General features: G+C 45.0%; 2 protein-coding genes across 4 annotated transcripts in view; one reads left to right on the plus strand and one right to left on the minus strand.

The window, feature by feature from the left end:
• Positions 1-20943, minus strand: part of Abcd3 (ATP binding cassette subfamily D member 3) — a 221766-nt gene that overhangs the window by 35936 nt on the left and 164887 nt on the right. The window lies entirely within an intron of this gene.
• Positions 398-20557, plus strand: LOC127206408 (tissue factor-like). 2 transcript variants are annotated; one of them, XM_051165704.1, is made up of 6 exons: positions 398-620; positions 1724-1829; positions 5695-5882; positions 7664-7848; positions 8664-8823; positions 10143-10279. In XM_051165704.1, the coding sequence occupies exons 1-6, from the start codon at positions 533-535 to the stop codon at positions 10250-10252; spliced, it is 837 nt and encodes a 278-aa protein (XP_051021661.1). In that variant the 5' UTR covers positions 398-532; the 3' UTR covers positions 10253-10279. The 2 variants fall into 2 exon arrangements, with proteins under 2 accessions (XP_051021661.1, XP_051021662.1); XM_051165705.1 differs by lacking the exons at positions 8664-8823; positions 10143-10279 and adding an exon at positions 20329-20557.

The following is a 20943-nucleotide window of genomic DNA, read 5'->3' on the forward strand; positions in this document are numbered from 1 at the left end:
GGACCTTGGAATTGAACTTGGCTACCATGGATGGTCCATGGACCCAGATAATTCCTCTGTTGGGGATGTAGCCTACATCTAAAGCACAGGAAAAGTAAGGCTCCCTTGACTTTTAACTCTGGTCCCTCCAAAAGAACTCCTTTCTCCTGGGTTAACCCCCCAGACTGGTCATCCACGGATTGCCTGAGAGCCTGAATCTCCAGAGCATCTCCTGAATCTGCCTGCACCTTGAGGCTCACGGGTAGGCAGCACTACTGAATCACAGTTGAGTCACCTCTTTCCGTGTCTGGGAGTTTCCTACGGGAGGGGCGGGGCAGGAGTGTGAACTGACTGGGCGGCGCCCACAGAGAAGATGAGTGACCGGGCCAGAGGCTGGGCCTACACAAAGGCGAGGAGGGGTGGAGAGGCGTGGGTGTCCCTGCTGCCCTTTATATCGGGAGGACCTGGAGGCAGGCACCTCCTGCTCTTTCCCAAACCTCACCTCTGAGCCACCGCAACCAAAGCAACACAACCTCCCCAACAGCCCTTGGAAATGAAGATCTCCATGTGCCTGCACCTTCTAGAGGCCTTTGCTCTCACCTACCTAGGGTGCCTTCTCACCCAGGTGGCAAGGGCTGCAGGTGAGTGGCACCCCGATCCTGAGAAGCCCAGGGCTCACGGCCTTGCTGGCCTTGCTGGCTGGGGGATGGCCTGGTTCCTTGGGGACCCCGAGGTGTCCCTTTACGTCTGTGGACTTAGCTGCTCTTGCCTTGGTGGTTTAAGTGAATATCAGACTGGGAGGTAATTGATGCCTGACCCATGCTGTTGTCCCTGCTGAAGCTGCTTTGTGTGTCTGCCCTGGTTTCCCTGGTTGTCTGGTGGTTCCTACTCTGAACAAAGAGTTTCCTAAAGAGTTGCACCCTTAATGGTGACAGGCTCCTGGATCACACACTGCTTGCATATTATCTTTGACAAGGTATGAATCTTCCCTTAATAAAAAGCTGTTCCTTTGGCCTTTCATTTAGATCTGGTAGAAGTAATGCTGCTGTAAGCTCAGGGAAGACAGAATCTGCCCACTGTTTGGGGTGAGGCAAAGACTGAAACCCGAGGACTTGCAAAAAGAGACCTTGATAACACTGCATTTTAATGGGATGGCATCCCCACCATGTGACAGCTGCCACGTGGGCTGCACGTCTACCTGGCTCTCCGTGGGAGTTTCAGATATGTTAGATTACAGTGGGGAAGGTCGCGTTGAGATTTTTCGTTATGTGCATTCCTCACTTGTCTCAACGTGTGTGGGACGGTCCCTGGTTCCAACTTACTGAAACCGTTCCTGGCTGCCGCTATCCGAGTCTGGCTGCTTCAGAAGGTCTGGGGCTCTGGCACCTGCGTGGACCTTGGGCCTTCCTTCCCTGTCCTTATAAAGTGGGCTTTCCCTTGAGCAGCTTAAAGAAGGACTCGAGGGTCTTTAGCTGTTTCCACCAATTGCAGTGTAGTTGTTGCCAGGAGGATGATATGGGTCTAGAAAAAAAACTTGAACACACACACACACACACACACACACACACACACACACACACACACACCACTCTCTTCTCTATAAGTTATCAATGTTGTTGTGATTGACAACAAGGATGTGCTCCTTTGGAGGGTGGAGGCCGGGAAACTGTTGTAGACTGTTAGCACAGGGTGGTGACCACAGAAAGAAGTGCATGCAATTACAGTGCTTTTGTGTCGTCTGTAGACATTCCAGAGAAAGCATTTAATTTAACTTGGGATTCAACTAATTTCAAGACAATTTTGAAGTGGAAACCCAAACCCATCAATTATCTCTACGTTGTTCAGATAAGGTAAGCTAGGTTAAAAAACCAAAACAATGATTAATGGTTTTGCTCATCTGTCTCTTGTGCACTAATACAGATTCCTTGAAGCTGGTTTTGTATGAGGCTGTTTAGCAAATGATAGGTTTTTTGTGGTAATTTTCTGTCAGGTTTTATCAAGGCGGAAGCATTTCTGCACTTTAAACTGATATGACAGAAGCCTGGGATGTACTTAGCACAGTCGAAGTCCTGGGTGAGATCCTCAGCATACCATAGAATTGGCATGGTGTGCTCAGGAGGTGGAGGCAGGAGGATTAGAAAATCAGTTACTCTTAGCTATATATAAGGAGGTCGAGGCCATCTTGCAATACATGGACCTCCAATTCAAAATAAATAAAGAGTATAAACCAAATAAATGGATGATACATTGTCTAGTTATTTGGGGGTAATTACAGGAAAATTAACAAGTGCATATAAGCCATGGTGGAGTGACCCCGGTCACACACAGACTCTTAGTACGCTTTAGGATCAGTGGCAGCTGATCTCTCTGAAGCAGCAATGCCTTTTCCTGTCACTAGCTGTCTAGACTGAGCTACTCCTGGCATGTGAGAGTGAGGTAGGAGGAATTCAGTGTCTACATTTGCCTGAAGCACTGTTTGATTCATTACTGTATGGACTCTGTGAATTAAAATTTGGTTGTACACAGGATCTATGTGGAGGCCAGACTCCTGAGTCACTGAGCAGCTTAGAAAACACTGAAGGGTTGTCTGCATCCTTTGCTGTCTGGGGTTGTTTAACTCAATCAAGCTTGGTCACTGACAACTCTCAGGAGCAAGTAATGCAACACTGTTAGTCTAAGTCTCAGCATTGCCACGTGGTTTCCTTAATGTTTTTTACATATCTTTGACAAGCTTTTCTTTCTGATAAGTTCCAGCACATGTCCAAAAAAATTGGAAAAACCCAGATTGCCTAATGTGTAAAGTATTTTAAAAGTGCTGATTGACAAAATTCAAGCATGCTTTCCCTCTTTGTTGTGCTGTTTCAGCCTGTGCCAAGCCTTTTATAGCACTAGGATGCCAGTCTCAGGTATGGGCCTTTTAAACAGCTTTCTTGTTTATCAAAATGAGCTCCAGGATAACTATTGCCAAACCAAAGGGGAAGAGAAGTTGTGTGCACGAGTGCATGTGTGCATGGATAGCTATGCATAGATACATAGAGATAAAGGAGTTACTTAATCTATAGTTACCAATGAGGTCAAATGTCTCTGCCCTAAGGCTGGTGCTACATTTCAGTGGCACAGTTCTGATCTGCCCTGCCCATCCATAATCCATGTGCCACTCCCACCCCCAATTTAGTTGAACTTGTTATGGCAACACTGACTAATCCCTACACAACTTACTTGTATGAAGCAGGGGGTTTATGAGTGCAAGGTTACATGTATGTTCAAGGCTAACTGGAGCTATATATAGTGAGACCAATTCAAACCTTGACAATTCATGTCCTAACAGTTGAGGTATTATTTCTTAGGTAATTAATTATTGATATTTACCTTAGGAAATTCTTTGCTTCTAGATGTGAAGATTAGATTTTGGGAGGAATTGTTATCTTGTAATATGTTGTCTTAACTGGGAAAATATTGGAAATAGACCTTGGTTGACTTGATTTTTGAAATAGAACCCCTTATTAGCTGTAAGTTTTTAGAATTTTTAAGGTGGCCATTATTGAGATGAATCAGGCTCATGATCTGCAAACATCAGTTCTCGGGGTACAGCTTGGGAATTCCTGCAGGCTTGGGTGTCACCATCCTCAGGACCTTGCTGCTGAGCTGGGTGATCCTGGATGCATTTTCATCAGTCAGTGCTTGAGACCTGAGCTAGTCCTTACCCTTCCCAGGGGGAAGGAGGTTCCAGGACTAAGGGAGTCCTAGCAGTCATTTGTCCAGATGGAACTGTGGCTCTGAGAAGCCAGGGCTCACACTGACTGCCTGTCATGGGTGCGCAGGCTGCCTAGAACTGAGGTGCACCATGTCTGCAGGAGGCTCTGCCAATGGGAGGAAGGGAGAGCTCTGCTCATCACTGCTTCTCCTGAATCCCCTTTATTCTGTTCCTCACACCTACCCACACTGCTGGAGCTTGGCTGTGTGGTGCTGGCCAAGGGCCGCTCTGTGGCACCAAAGCCCTTGGCTGAGTGTCCACAGTATCTTCTCTGCAAGGAGCTGGGAAGCATCAGAGGCCCAGCCTCAGCACCGTGCCATGACTTGTGCCATCCAGTCCAGAGTGGGTGCTGTGTCTGAAGCTGAGTATAGAAGCTTCCAGACACAACCTCTCCCTCAGGTGGTGAATGTCTGTTTCCTGTTGGAACCCCTCAGTACACTAGGAGGGGATTTTATTTCCAAGCTTGTGGAGTTTTTCACTAACCTAGAGGAAAAGTGAGGCTTTTTAAAGTGGCTGTGCTCTTAGCAACACCCAGAGGACCTCATTGGAGAATGTCCTCTCACTGACCTGTTCTCACAGGGTGATGTAGGCCCCGGTTCTGTGCTTTTTCAGAGATCATATGGTCCAACTTGTAAGCTGGGTGGAACAGAGCACCGCATCTAGAGGCTTTGTTTGTCATATCTGTGGAAAGAAACCATTAAGTGACCATTGGCTTTTCCTATGGAAATTATGTAATCAAGATCCATTTTGCTCATTCTGGATCCAAATAGCCTCTCTACACTTATCGAAGGAGAAAACGAAAAACTACAAGAAGCTAAACTATGCCAAGGTTAATGTTAGTTTGTGAGTTTGAAGACAAAGGATATATGTACCTAGGTTCTTTCATCTGGTTCTTTAAGGTTTTGGAGATTCCACACTTGTGCCTCTTCTCTGTGGATCATTGAGTCTATGTGCGACTCACCTGCTCATTGTTAGGTCATATTCTATATGTTATGTTGAATGGTAAAGACTATCAATAAAAGATTCCCTACCTAATTACATTCTCTCATGATCCTCTCATATGGGTAGTCAACCACTGGCTCTCCTGTATGCTCTATGTATGTTTCCTCATGTGCAAATCTCCCTAAGGAAGTCCTGGTTCTTTTTAATGTGTGTGGTCATGGGAAGTGTGTATTCACCCTGAAGGGGTAGCAGTTTCATATTTAGCAAAAGCCAAAGCCTTGCTGCTTGGCATAGAGATGAGAACCAGAACTCTGGGTCCAAGGAGCGCCTGCAGGGTCAGAGCTTTCATGGCAGTAAGGTTGGAGGGGAGCCACCAAGGGAGAGGTGAGAGCTAAGCAAGGTGATATGGAGATGTGGAACATGGCTTGAGTGCGAGGGTCTGTGTGGCAGGGTCATATGGACCACAGAGCAGTGAATCCTGCCATCCATTTGATGGGAGTTCAGGGTGCAAGTTAGTGGTGCTCAACTAATGGTCATTTTTGTCCTTTTGAAGAATTTAGTGTTCAGAAGAAAAATTTCAAATTATTTTCTCTTATATGGTGCCTTACAAAAGAAAGATCTGTCCTTTACCCTTGAAGCTATGAAATTTGTTAGCCAGCACTACCTGAATTATTTTTCTCTCATCTTTGGTGAGATGTATTCTCACTCTCATAACTACAACTAGAATGAGGCAATGTAATAAGGCAAACAGGACCAGCTCTGCCCCTAGTTACTGTGTGGCTTTGAAAGTTGGTTGGTGTCTCAGGTCTTCCATGGTCACATACAATATAGGAAAATCTGGCATAGCCACCATGGCGCCTGGGTGACCTTGCATTCCCACTCAGTGCTCAGGGTGGGAAGTGCTATTCAGGTTCCCTGTGCTGCCAGTTGGTAGCTCAGGGCACTTGGGTAGAAGGCCGTCCGTCCTGATGGACACAGACCCCATAATCTCCCATTTCTTTTCTCCTTCCTTCCTTTAGCCCTGGATCTAAAGAATGGATAAACAAATGCAACTTAACCACAGACACTGAGTGTGATGTCACAGAGGAGATCGTTCAGGATGTGCACCAGACCTATGAGGCAAGGGTCCTATCTGTCCCCCAGAGTAAGACTAAAAGGAAGGAAGTGCTATTTTCAAATGCCACAAAGTTTACACCTTACCAAGAGAGTAAGTAGCTTGGTGTGTGATGTCTTCACTCTTGGCCAAGGCTTCTGCACATTCTTGAGCTTTGAGAGCCACTACTGGACATTAGATTAAAGATGTATCTGTACACACACACACACACACACACACACACACACACACACACACACACACTGGGGGCATCTTATAAATAAGCATCTCCCTCTCTGCAGATGGACGGATGTTCACAGAATGTGAACTTATATGTTGATCACTGAGTCATCTACTAACTTTCTCCTCCAGTCTCCCTCAGTTCCTACCAGTAACCAGCTTGGGGTCACAGCAAGGCTGGATTTGTGGCTTTTCCTCCGGATAGTGAGTCAGGATACATGTCACTAGCTGAGGTTTACATCCTTCATCAGAGCAGAGTTCCTAGGTTTGGATTTCCCCCAAACAAGCACAATTCACAAGGAAGCCACTTGTACTGTAAATAGGCTCATTGGTTCTTCAACCAGCTAAACTTTATGTGATCCTGAGATGAGCCAGCAGGTGCCAGCTCTCCCTCATGACGGTTTTGAACCTGTGGCATGCTTTCTTTGCCCCAGTGTGCAAGGCTGCCATCTAACAAGAAAATGCAATATCCTTCTTAGAAAAATAAGTATCCATCTTTTTCATCTAATAAGGAATCAAAGGATATCTCACCATGAATTACAGAATAAAAATATTATAGAATAATAAATATTCTAATAAATAAAATATTAGAATAAAGGAAAGAAATAGAATTCCTGCCAAGTAGTGGAAAATTTTCATTTCTTTAGTTTTTCATGTGTGTTTGTGCATGTGTGTGCACGTATTTCAGAAGTTGACATTTCACAGGCATACACAGCACATTAGGGACACTAAACTCTACTTCTTCTGCAAGGCCTGCTGGTTAAAACAGAAGTGTCCTATTTTGGTGTCCCCTCTCTGTACCCTCAGACTGCCGAGTGACTGGATGGTGAGAAGGATGAGTGACAACTGACCAGAGTTTTCCTTGTGACATTTGCCCTGGTTGTCCAATTACCCAGATGTATGTGGCTGTCTTCCTAGGGTCCCCACTGACAAGCCCCTCTCTTAGGACACCTTTGTGATACATGACAGAAAACTCACTCCTCTCTCTCTCTCTCTCTCTCTCTCTCTCTCTCTCTCTCTCTCTCTCTCTCTCTCTCTCTCTCTCTCTCTCCTTGCATTGAGTGAGGGGTTCCTTAACCATCACATAAACACAGCACATGATCTGAGCTGACTGAACTAGGAACCAATAGCTTAAAATAGATTCCCTTAATGGACCAGGAATTCTTCCTGGGATTCCCAGCCCCTAATTTATCGTAGCTAAAATACAGGAGATTGGAAAACTCCATTATTCAGCCTGGTCACCATCACCCACACATGGCCACCAAAATCTTGAAATATGGATAATGCTGCCCAGGTGGAATATATGCCAGTTTTCTTAAATGTAAAATATCTATAGGGTGTTCAAATAGAGTGCACACCAAAATGCTAATCTATTAATGGATCTATTAAGGTCTGTGGTTACAATGAATCCCACCGGCTCTTTTCCCATTTCCTACTGGCTGTAAGGAAGATTCTCCTTGTGTCTCCAAAGGATGGCATTATACAGTGCTGTCTTGGGACTCAGCTCTAGGACGGCCATCACTCCTGCTACTGTAGCTGAGTCTGTCCAGATGCTCCATAGGAGCCAAGGAGGGGTTGTCAGTTGTGATAACTAAGTCATCTTTTCTTTATAGTGATTGTAATTTCCAACCAAGCAAACTGTTTTTCTATTTCAGCAAAACTCGGACAGCCAGTAATTCAGCATTTTAAACAAGATGGCACAAAACTGAACGTGACAGTGGAAGATTCACAAACGTTGGTCAGAAAGGGCAAGAACGGCACATTCCTCACCCTGCGGGGAGTTTTTGGCAAGGAGTTGAGTTATATACTTATTTACAAGAATGATTCAAGTACAGAAAATGTGAGAGATTTTTCATTCATTTTATGCCTTGTTTTATAGATCCTAGTTCTCCACAGGCTGCTTCCTTCCCAGTTCAATGGGGGTTGACATGATGGTATGGACAACAGATCCCCGTTCTGCCTGTCACTTCTGAGCTAGTTGCTTTGTGTCCTTGATTAGGGTCTTTTCAGAGATTCCAGTTTCCCAAGCAAGTATCTGGACCAGACTGTCCGCTCCCACATCCTCACATCAGGGACATCAGAGGGGGAAATGACTGATAAATGTGTGTGTGTTCTCATGAGTATGTGTATGTGTGTGTGTGGGTATATGTCTGTCTGTCTGTCCGTCTGTCTGTCTGTCTGTCTCTCTCTCTCTCTCTCTCTCTCTCTCTCTCTCTCTCTCTCTCTCTCTCTCTCTCTCTCTCTCTCTCTCTCTCTCTTTCTCTCTCTGTGTGTGTGTGTGTGTGTGTGTGTGTTCTTTCATGCTGCTTTGTGACACTAGGCATTGTTACTCAGGGGCCTTGTACCCTAGACAGGTTCTCTGCCACTGAGTTACATCCCCAGCCCCTAATTGTGCCTCCTTTGATGATTCCATCTTTCTTTTCCTACAGAAAAAAGGGGCTGAACTGAGTTGGATGTACTTGCTGTATCTTTCTGCCTTGGCAAAGGCATCCTTAGCAGTTATCAGGGTTACTGGTGAGCCAGGTCACTTCTAATCCTCCCTCAGTGCTGTCTGCATAGACTCTGCTTAGATCCCTGGTGTCACCTTCCTCAGCCACTTAAGGGAAAGAACTCAGTCTGAACCCTGGTGAAGAATAATTCTCCATCTTTTTACAGAAAAAAGCTGGATCAAACACTAATGAATTCTTTATTGATGTGGAAGAAGGGGTAGACTATTGCTTTAATGTACACGCTGTGATTCTCTCCAGGAAAATTAATCAAAGTGGCCCAGAAAGCATTACTCTGTGCACAGACCAAGAGAGGAGTATACCGAGAGGTGAGTGGCCATGGCTGTCAGTGCCCTGGGAGGCTCGGCTGCCTCCACATCAGAGCAACATGTACCTCTTCGGTTCAAACATTCAGGGAGAAATGACCTTAGAGTGTTTTAGAGTTTTTTTTTCCTGGATTCTCTTAGGGGTGTTTGACATGACTCCATGTGGTGCCCTGGGCACTTGCAAGGGACCATGTTCTATGAGTACTGGGTGTACAGATTACAGTTAGGACATGAGTGCTTAAAACCAAGTCACAGTTTCCTACTGACACAATGATCTGTTGGGGTAGGGGGCCATGGGAGAGTGGTTCTGGAATAGCTGGTTTGTAGACATGGCAGATTATTTAAGTGCACCTAGGAAGAACTTTTGCTACAGGGTGTGTGTGTGTGTGTGTGTGTGTGTGTGTGTGTGTGCACGAGTGCACACACATGTAAAAACACTCTCTTGGTGTGCAGTGTTCTGACTAAAAGCCTGTAAATATCTCTCTGGACCCCTCAGACAAGAGGCTCTGAGTGCTTTCAGGGGAGAAGCATCAGAGGACAGCAGCAGTGGCCTGGCCCTCTGGTAAAGTTTCAAGTCATTACGTTGAGCCAAGTAGGACAGACTCAGGAACACAAATACCACAACTTTCTCTTATATGTCAAAACCTATATTTAAAACTATATACATTTTTTACATATCTGTGTGTGTGGCAGGGGTCATGAAACTAAAATGGGGACAATGACAGGGAAGAAAGAGAAATATAGAGGAGGGTAATAGAATAGATGTGATAAGAAAGTAGAGGTGTGGCCTATCTAGGACAATGAGATGGAGAGAGACAAAGGAGCATGGGGGCCAATGATGAATGAGAGCAAAGTCTAATTACATGTCAATTATGAAAATGCCATAATTAAACCCATTACCCCACATGCTAAGTTAACCTAAAAATTTTGAATGCAAGAATACATTGAAGTATTCTGCCTCCTTACTGCTATTGACAGAAAGTTCCCCTTCCATTGGAGCCCACACCCCTCTGGGCAGCTCCTGAGCCACAAGCCTCCAGATTCCCTTTTGGCTACACATCATCCTCAGGGTCTTCTCTACCTGAGGAACATTGGGAGGCTCACGTAATGCTATAGCCATTGTCAGCTTCTCTCAAACATGTGAGGTCAGGTAGGTTCTTTCTTAATCTAAGAATGGTAGAAACAGTGGATGAAATAAACTTGAAGTTTCACCAAAGGAGGGTGCTGTAATTTTGGGTCATGCCCATGGGCAACTGGGATTTGAGCTTCCAAGTTGAATTTATGTCTTTGATTTTGTTTTGTTCTTTGATTTTGTTTTTCAGGCCCACTCATCATTGTGGGAGCTGTGGTGTTTGTGGCCACCATTTTTATCATCCTCCTGTCCGTATCTATGTGCAAGTGCCGAAAGTGCAGAACTGGGCAGAAAAGGTAGAACACCCCAGTGCGCTTGGCATAGAGGAAGGAGGCTGAAGCTGCTAGCACCACACTGCATGCATGGCATTGTTATCAAGACATTGGGTGGAACAGAGGATGCGGGTCACGGGGTTTGAGGGTCCTAGTCATAAGGCTCCCTTCTTGACCTGTTAGATTGTGTATTCTACACTCAGGAAGACACTAATTCACCCAGGCAGATGTCTTTCATATATTCTGGGTGGACTTTGGAAAATATTTGAGAAGCTGATTTCATAAGCTATAGAACAGTGAAATGGAAATAGTGTGGAATTTTTTAACAGTTGTTCTTTTGTATAGTGGGATCTTGGTTTCTTTTTGTTCCTCTACTAGGTACTTTTGGAAGTTCAAAGCAATTGGCAAACTTTCAAATTAATGTGTTAAATGCAGGATATTTCTGCTTTGGGGCATCTTTGTGATATGTATTATGATTTAGCAGTTTAACTGACAATGGTAAGGATTCAACATTTGACAGCCAACTCTATTTTTATAAGACTATACAAGGAAACTTCATACAGTTTTATGATCTGAGGTGCTTAATAATGTCTATGGTTAACACTATATATTCATATAAATATTAAAGGTTTTGTACATGGGATTCTCTATTTATATATCTTCTATTTGTATATATTTTGATAATTTATTTACTATACTTTTATATAAATAAAGGTGATTAGGAATGAGACTGTCACATTCATATCTTTTCTTTACTATGTACTACTTGGTCTTTTTGCTTAGGTGACTACATTGCAGTAGCAATTGATCCTATCAATCTTAGTGGCTTACAACCATGTATGGTTTTTACTTACACTACACTTTGGTAAGTCTTGGGAAGTGGTAGCTCCTTGCAGTGTCTTCTAATTGCATGACCCCCAAACAAAGCAAAAGTCTCTATTTTAATCAGAGCAAAGGTGAACACACACACACACACACACAGAGAGAGAGAGAGAGAGAGAGAGAGAGAGAGAGAGAGAGAGGGAGGGAGGGAGGGAGAGGGAGGGAGCGCAAAAGTAAAACAAAACACCCAGGTTGGTGCCACTTTTTATAAAAAGACATTTTGGTTATAATTACATCATTTTCCCTCTTCCCTGCCCCTTGACCCTTGGACTCATTCAAACTCATGGTCTTGGCTCTTCTGCTCCACACTTTGGTTCACATGGCTAAACAAGTCATGTGCCAAGCCTGACAGGACTGGGCCTATTGAGAGACCCTAAGGCTCATGGTGGGGATGCACTCTCACAGAGGAGGAAGAACGCGTTGTAACCTAGTAGAGACTGAGAGAGATCTCTCCCCATAGTCCCTCACTTGTACTGTGGATGAGGCTGAAAGAGAAAGAAAACTGCCTTTGGTCTTTATGGTGACAAAAACTAGAAGGATCAGGAAGGGAGTGAGGTAGACAGGGCAAAGTCTCTAGACTGAGGCTTCTTTGTGGGCAACCACTGGGTTTGGCTCTTGGGTTTGACCTCACTGGGGAAACTAAGCATAGGGACTGGGTCCTGCTGAGTTGACTCAGTGACTCTGAAATGGAGAAGTGAGTGAGCCCTTCAGATGCAGCAGAAGTCTTCGCTGTGCAGGGATAGGATTTGGACAGCATGAAGAAGTTTTGAACTATGTGGGCCTCGAACCTGCATTGTCTTCCGTTTGTGGAAGGCTGGACCATTCCCAGTGCCCATTTAACTCATTGGTTAACTCTGCCCCCGAGCATGATGTAACTGTTGCCATCAAATCAGTGTGGCTGTGATTACAGGCAGGGGATCCTAAGGGAGGGAGGGTGCATAAAGCCCCTCCCTAAGGATGCCTGCTTGGATGGGCAAGCTTCACTCTTCATCATTCTTCTGTCAGCACTTGTCCCTGCTCCTGTGAGTGCCCCCTCACACATGCCATGTATCACCTCAGTTAAACACATTGGTTCAGCAAACTACATCTACATATGTCTTGGGGTTAATATTGCTGTGGTGGATCACCATGACCAAGAGAAACTTGGCGAGCAAGGGGGTTATTGGCTTACATACTGAAAGAAGCCAAGGCAGGAATTCAAACCAGGTGGAGAGGAACCTGGAAACAGGAGCTCATGCAGAAGCCATGGAGGAATGCTGCTTACTGGCTTGCTCTCCATGGCTTGCTGCCTTAGAACCCAGGACCACCAGCCCAGAAATATCCCTACTCACAATGAGCGTGGCTATTCCCTCTCCTCATCAACCACCTACTAAGAAAGTGCCCTACAACCTTGGCTGTGTACAGCCTGATCTTATGGAGGTCTTTTCTCAACTGGGGTTCCCTCTACTCACGTGACTCTACCTTCTGTCAAGTTGACCTAAAATTAGCCAGCACAAGGTGGGATTATTAGGCCTGGCATGGTGGTGTATACCTTTAATCCCAGCACTCGGGAGGCAGAGGCAGGTGGATCACTGTGAGTTCGAGACCAGCCTGGTCTACAAAAGCAAGTCCAGGATAGACAAGACTGTTACACAGAGAAACCCTGTCTCAAAAAACCTATAAAAACAAAACAAAACAAAAACAAAAAACAAAAAAAAACCAACCAAACAAAAACTAACAACAGCAACAAGGTGAGATTGTTTCTTTGGTCTGTCACTGGTGTCCTATCTGTGTCCAAACTGCTGTGAGTAGCTATTTGTACACAGCCTTCAGGAAACACCACACAGCAGTGGGGAATCACTGGACTGCTTGGGTGATTTCTGTCATGTAGGAAAAATAAGGGGGAGCCTACATTAACGTCTTAAAGTTCAGCATGTTATGATAATTGTGTACTTGGAATTTGTGACGCTGTTGTGGATGTCATGGTGGCAGCAGGAGTAAGGGGGTGGGTAGTGAAGGAAGGGTGGCCTGCCTGGCAGGGCAGACCCACCAAAGTGGCTCCAAGTCGGGTGAGGGGAGGTAACTGTTTGCAACAGGAATCTACTTTAACCACCACAATGCCGGCCAACTTCGTTTAGAGTGAAGCGGCATGAGGAATGGAAGGAGAAGGTAATGATTATGCCAGGGCTTGGCCTGAGCAGATGGCGGTGTCATTCCTTGAAATGGGGAAGACTGGCGAGAACTAGGTTTGAAGTGGGAACTAGTTCCTCCTTGGATGGTGTGGACAAGATCCCTGTTGGATACCGAGCACGCTGTGTAAGCAGCTGGGGCTGCACTTCAGCTCTGAACGTTAAAAGAAGTGGGGGCTCATATTTGATGACCTCCCCTTGGTGGGGAGCCCTGGTGGCACTCAAAGAAAGAATAAGTGTAAGGCCCCCTCTCTCAGCCAGGCAAGCTTGGGAAAATGACCTAAAAAGAATTGAAGGCCAGCTCAGCTTTAGTTTCTGAGATCAAGGTGGCCGACCAAGATAAACAATTTCAACTAAGGTAAACAATTACCATCTGGAGATTCTCTGAAAACTCCCCAACACCCCTCCCTGCAATAACCAATAACATTTAGACAAGCACCCTTAGCGACCAGCAGAGTCAATCCTGGCATAGGGCACGTAGCCTCTCCTAACCTTTGCATAGCCTCTCCTAACCTTTGCGGTTTTAGCCTTTAAAAGTTTGTAACAGTGACTCCGGGGGGCCTCCCTCGCTCCCGAGTGAGTGTGCAGGGCCCTGACGCGCAACAGCAATAAACCTTGTGTCTTTGCATCAACACTGTGGTTCTCCGGTGGCCTCTCGCGACGACCCCCCCCCCACCCGAGTGGACTCAAGGGTCCAACATAAGCAGGCTACCAAGATGAGACTTGATAGCCTATGACCATAAAGTGGGGGAGGGGGTCCCCCTCGGTCATAGACCTAGGGGAGGGTAATAGGGTGAAAGTGGGAGGGAGGGAGGAACAGGAGGATACAAGTGATGGGATAACAATTAAATTGTAATCTGAATAAATTAATTAAAAAAAGAAGTGGGGGCTACAGTGCATATTTGGAAGGCACAGCATTTAGCTACTGCAGGGAAACAGCATGCACTCTAGATCCTAGGCCATGGCCGTGGACATAATGCAGAGTAACTGACTGTTTGTGGAGATGCGTTCAAGCACTGAGGCAACTCAGCATTTACAAGCTGGAGGTCAGGGGATGCTGTCCAAGGGACCGGCTTTTATAAGTTGAGGAAAGAGTGTATTTTGGAACAGAAAATAATATGTCTTATTCTGATAGAAATAACCAAACAAGGGAGAAAGGTCATGCAAGAGAAAGATGATTTCAGCGGCAAAGTCTTCAGATAGTTGTGAACTCGTAACAATAAAATGTATTCATACTAGGAGTTCTCTGCATCTTAAGGCTCCATTCTAGGTCCTGTTTAGTTACTTTCCATTTGCCTTGATGAAGCTCCATGTGATTTAGGGCTCGGTTCCAGAGAGGAGCAGAGTCCATGCAGCTGGTGTGAGGAGCATGGCCTCAGCAGGCATGGGCTGGAGCAGCTGAGGGCTTCTGTCTCTGCTCACAATCATGGGGCAGAGAGAGCTAATGGGGCTGGCATGGGCTTTTTCAACCTCAAAGCACCACCACCACCCCCACTGCATCCCCGCCCCCTCCATCTCCCACCCCACCCCAACACACACACTCCAACAAGCCACGCCTCCTAATCCCTCCCGAATGTCCATCAACTGGGAACCTTGCCTTTGAATATATGAGCCTGTGGAGGCCATTGTCATTCAGACCACCATAGGTGGCTTCTTCTTTATGCTTACATCCATATTAGAGATGATACAGTGTTAGGTTGGGTTTTTTTGTTTTGTTTTGTTTTGTTTTTTAACTACAAAGAACAGAACACCTGATCACAGAGAACAGTAAACCCAGCCCAGCTTGCTGAAATAATTAGTTGGATTTCCAGTGCAAAGTCCATGTTGGGGACTGTGGCAAAGCATATCCCAGAAGTCCATGTCACACCCCGAAAGTGTCCCCTCATTTTGTGACACAGCTCATCTAGTATGTGCTCCATGCAGGTAGATGATCCTTCTGGGCATGACTAAGCAAGGGTTCCTGCCGTGTAAAACAGATTTACATGACAGTCATTTGAGAGCTTTTTCTCCTTAAATAGGATTGATTCCACTGTATTAGAGCCAAGATTAAATATTTTAAAAGGCAGCAGTTGGAGGAAGATTGCATGTTAAACACAGATGCCCTAGAACGTGCATAAAGATAATTTAGAAATGAGTTTTTTCTGATGGAGCCAGAGGCTGACACTCCAACTGAGTGTTCACAAGTTCTAGTTTATTAAAAAATATACCAAACAGTAGTTTAAAATGGAAAAAAAAATCTGTAGAATGCATTCAAGCTGTGCTTATGAATTAGTACTAAGGTTGAGAGGGTCTAGCACTGTAAGGAGACAGGCAGTTTGGCCCACTAGAGGGCAGCAGATCCCCGTTTGCCCAGTTTCAGCTGCAAAGCCCTTTGTGCTGTTGACCTAAGAGCAGCTGTTTAATGCCAACCTTAAGGAGAAATACGGCTGTGTGCAGTGGTCAATATTTGGGGCTGAAACTTCTGATCCTTGCATCGCTGCCTCACCACGTCTATAGTGACTTCCTCCTGCTGTGAACAGCTCTGTACCTTATTATATCCAGACCTGCTTTCTGTCTACAGATAATTCAAATTCCTTAGATTATGAAGCGAGGGAACTACATAATAATGCTATAATTATTCTGGCAGAGAAATGCAAGGTCAGGCATGAGCTTCTGGAGCCTGCTTTGCCCTTTATGTGGTACACGGAACTCTTTGTCCTGGGCAACACATGTGAGCAGGAACTCAAGATAAGGCGAAGGCTCCCTTCGCTGAGGACATAACCTGGCTCTTTCTGGACTCTGCAGCACAGGCTTGTTGCTATGGTAACAGAAGCTGCACTGGTACAAGCAGGTTCAGCCTCTGCAGTGGGGCAGCCTGGGCAGGTCTGTTATTGAGTGAACACACAAAACCTATGAGTTAAACTGGCCCTTGGCAACTCCCGGCCTTCCAGAGGGAAGCCAAGGCAGGTTTGCAGTCCACCCAGCTCAGAATATCTTCACCCTGTCCGAATTCTCTCTCTGCGCAGCGAAGACTTCTGCTGCATCTGAAGGGCTCACTCACTTCTCCATTTCAGAGTCACTGAGTCAACTCAGCAGGACCCAGTCCCTGTGCTTAGTTTCTCCAGTGAGGTCAAACCCAAGAGCCAAACCCAGTGGTTGCCCACAAAGAAGCCTCAGTCTAGAGACTTTGCCCCGTCTTCCTCACTCCCTTCCTGATCCTTCTAGTTTTTGTCACCATAAAGACCAAAGGCAGTTTTCTTTCTCTTTCAGCCTCATCCACAGTACAAGTGAGGGACTATGGGGAGAGATCTCTCTCAGTCTCTACTAGGTTACAGCGCGTTCTTCCTCCTCTGTGAGAGTGCATCCCCACCATGAGCCTTAGGGTCCCTCAATAGGCCTAGTCCTGTCAGGCTTGGCACATGACTTGTTTAGCCATGTGAACCAAAGTGTGGAGCAGAAGAGCCAAGACCATGAGTTTGAATGAGTCCAAGGGTCGAAGGGCAGGGAAGAGGGAAAAAGATGTAAGTACAGCATAACCAAAAAATTATCTTTAAAACGTGGTTTAAACATTGAAAGCCCAGCTACCTGGGTGTGTGTTTGTTTGTTTTTGCTTTTTGATCTCTCTCTTCCTTCCTCCCTCCCTGTGTGTGTGTGTGTGTGTGTGTGTGAGAGAGAGAGAGAGAGAGAGAGAGAGAGAGAGAGAGAGAGAGTATTCATCTTTGTTCTGATCCAAGTAGAGAACCCTCTTTCTTTGGGTGTTGTAATGAGAGGACACTGTAAGGAACCACCACCTACCAACACTTACCAACCTTAGTGTGAGTGCAAACTACACATTGTTGGAAGCCACTAAGATTGCTAGGATCCATTGTCACCACAACAAAGTCACCTAATGCAAAGACCAAGTAGTAAATAATAAATGGAAGATATAAATGTGACAGTCACGTTCCCAATCACCTTTATTTACGTAAACGTATATTAAATAAGTTATCTCAATATATACAAATAGAAGCTCCATAAATAGAAAATCCCATATATAAATATATACAATGTTAACCATAGACATTGTTAATTCCTTAAATCATAAAACTGTTGTGGTTTCTTTGGATAGCAGTCTTATAAAAACAGAGTTGGCTGTCAAATGTTTAATCCCCACCATAGACAGTTAAAGTGCTAAATCGTAATACATATATCATAAAGATGCCCCAAGCAGAAATATTCTGCATTTAATATGAAAGTTTGCCAATTGCTTTAAACTTCCAAAAGTAACTAGTAGAGGGAAAAAAGGAAACCAAACACCACTTTACAAAGAACAACTGTTAGAAAAGTCCACCCTATTTAAAATTTACTGTTTTACAGCCTATTAAGTCAGCTTCTCAGATGCTCTCCAAAAGTCCACCCATGATATATGAAAGACATCCACCTGGATGACTTCTTGCCTTCCTGAGTGTAGAATACACAATCTAAAGCCCTTGTGCAAAAGGTGCTGTAGTGTTAGCCAGTTTGTACTGTTCAGTACACTCTAAAGAAGTGACAAAGGCAAGTGTCAGAATCAAATCGTTAGCTGCAATAACAGGCCACGAAGGGAGCCGCATCCTCTGTTCCACCCAGTGTCTTGAGAACAATGCCATGCAGATAGTGTGACACTAGCAGCTTCAGCCTCCTTCCTCTATGCCAAGCACAGTAGGGTGTTCTACCTTTTCTGCCCTGCTCTGCCCTTTCTACGCTGGCACAGAGCTATGGACAGGAAGATGGCAAACATGGAGACCACGAGCACCAGCGCTCCCACAATGATGATTGTTTCTGAAGAACAAAAACAAACAAACAAAAAAAATCAAGGACATAAATTCAACTTGGGGGCTCAAATCCCACTTGCCTATGGGCATGAACTCAAACTATACTAATTTTCATTTTTGAAACTTAGAAGTTTATTTCTTCCACTGTTTCCACCATTCTTAGATTAAGAATCTACCTGACCTCATATGCTTGAGAGAAGCTGACAGTGGCTACGGCGTTACATGAGCCTCCCAATGTTCCTCGACTAGAGAAGACCCCAAGGAGTTGGAGGTGAAAACACGTGTTGGAAATGTGGCCAAAAGTGACCCTGAGGCCAAAATAGACCCTGAGTTTAGTGGCAGAGATTGTAATTTAGAAGACAGATGGGAAGGGCAAAGAACAAGAGTCAAAGTGATGATGCAGGAGACGAAGAGACAGTGGTAGTTAGTGTAGTCAGGAGCTTCCTGGAGACAGCCTTGGAAATACCTCAGAGGATCTGTTTGGGTGGAGACGAGACAGGGAAACTGAGGCAGAGGCTGAGGCATCAATTAGAGCAGGGCTTAGGAAAGGGAATCTGGAGGCTTGTGGCTCAGGAGCTGCCCAGAAGGGCGTGGGCTCCAATGGAAGGGGAACTTTCTGTCAATAGCAGTAAGGAGGCAGAATACTTCAATGTATTCTTGCATTCAAAAATTTTAGGTTAACTTAGCATGTGGAGTAATGGGTTTAATTATGGCATTTTCATAATTGACACGTAATTAGACTTTGCTCTCATTCATCATTGGCCCCCATGCCCCTTCATCTCTCTCCAGCTCCTTGCCCTACGTAGGCCACCCTTCTACCTTCTTATCACATCTATTCTATTACCCTCCCTTTTATATCACGTCCTTCTCTGTCACGTTTTCCATTCTAGTCTCATGATCTTCCCCCCACATATATAAATACACATATGTATATAATTTTAAATCTATATTTCCACATATACGACATTTGTCTTCTTGAGTGTATCCAACTGACTAACATAATGACTTGAAAACTTAACAGAGGGCCAAGGCAACTGCTACTGACTTCTAACACTTCTCCCCTGAAAGCACTCAGAGCCCCACCTCTGTGGGGCCCAGAGGGATATTTACAGGCTTTTAGTCACAACACTGCACACCCAGAGAGCGTGTTCACGTGCACACATAGCCCCTGTGGTAAAAGTCCATCCTAAGTGCACTTAAATATCTGCCATGTCAACAACAACAACAAAATCTTCCATGTCCACAAGCTAGCTGTTCCACAGACCACTCCCCACCTCACCCCCATCCTCACAGATCATTGTGTTAGTAGGAAAAACAGGCAGAGAAGCTGTGAGTTGATACTTAACTACTCACATCCTAACTGTAATGTGCACACTCAGTGCCCATAGACCTTGGCCCATTACAAGTGCCCAGGGCAGCGCTTGATAACCAAGGAAACCACGTGGGATCATGTCTAGTGTCTAAATGCCCCAAAAAGAACCCAGAAAAAAAACCTTTAAAACAACATAAGGTCATTTCTCCTTGAATGTTTGAACCAAAGAGCTACATGCTGCTCTGACGTGAGGGCAGCTGAGCCTCCCAGGGCACTGCCAGCCATGGCCACTCACCTTCTAATACACTCTTCCATCGGTCCGTGCACTCACTGATGCTTTTTGCACTCATTTGATTAGTTTTCCTAGAGAGAATCTGAGCTCGTACAGAAAAGCAGTAGCCTGCCCCCTCTTCCACATCAATTGAGAATTCATTAGTCTTTGTTTCAGCTTTTTTCTGTGAAAACATGAAAAGTCCTTATTCACACAGGCTCAGACTGAGTTCTTTCCCTTATGTGGCTGAGGAAGGTGACACCAGGGCTCTAAGCAGAGTCTATGCAGACACCACTGAGGGAGGATTAGAAGTGACCTGGCTCACCAGTAACCCTGATAACTGCTAAGGATGCCTTTGCCAAGGCAGAAAGATACAACAAGCACATCCAACTCAATTCATCCCCTTTTTTCTGTAGGAAAAGAAAGATGGAATCACTGGAGAAGGCACAGTTAGGGGCTGGAGATGTAACTCAGTGGCAGAGAACCTGTCTAGGGTACAAGGCCCTGAGTAAGAATGCCCAGTGTCACAAAGCAGCATGAAGGAACACACACACACACACAGACACACACACACACACACACACACACACACACAGAGAGAGAGAGAGAGAGAGAGAGAGAGACATATATACACATGCATAAACACACATATTTATGCATAAATGTGCAAATAAATTAATAAGTTATTTTCCCATCCAGGATCCCCGATATGAGGATGTTGGAGAGAACAGTCTGATCCAACACCTTGGTTTTGAAACTGGAGACTCTGAAAGGACATTTCCTAAGGTCAAAAGACAACAAGTTACAGGCAGAACAAGAATCTGTTGTCAACGCTACCATGTTAACCCCTATCCCTGTATATTTGAACTGGGAAGGATACAGGCTATGGAGAATCAAGGATCTATAAAACAAGGTATAAAATGAATGAAAAATCTCTCACGACATCCTTGCTTGAGCCTTTCTGATAAAAAAGTATATAATTCAAGTCCTCGCCAAAAACTTCCCGCAGGGTGAGGAATGTGTTGTTCTTTCCAAATAATGTAGGTGAGTCTTTCACTGTCACGTTCAGTTTGGTGCCATCTTGCTTAAACATCTTAATAAACGGCTTTTCAAGTTGTGCTGAAATGGGAAAAAATTTACAACCACTACGAAGTAAAGATGACTTAGTTATCACAACTGATAACCCCTCCATGGCTCCTATGGCGCATCTGGATAGACTCAGCTACAGCAGCAGGAGGGGAGGCCATCCTAGAGCTGAGTCCCAAGACAGCACTGTGCAATGCCATCCTCTGGAGACACAAGGAGAATCTTCTT

Source organism: Acomys russatus, chromosome 23 (genome assembly GCF_903995435.1).
Source record: "Acomys russatus chromosome 23, mAcoRus1.1, whole genome shotgun sequence".
Lineage (NCBI taxonomy): Eukaryota > Metazoa > Chordata > Mammalia > Rodentia > Muridae > Acomys > Acomys russatus.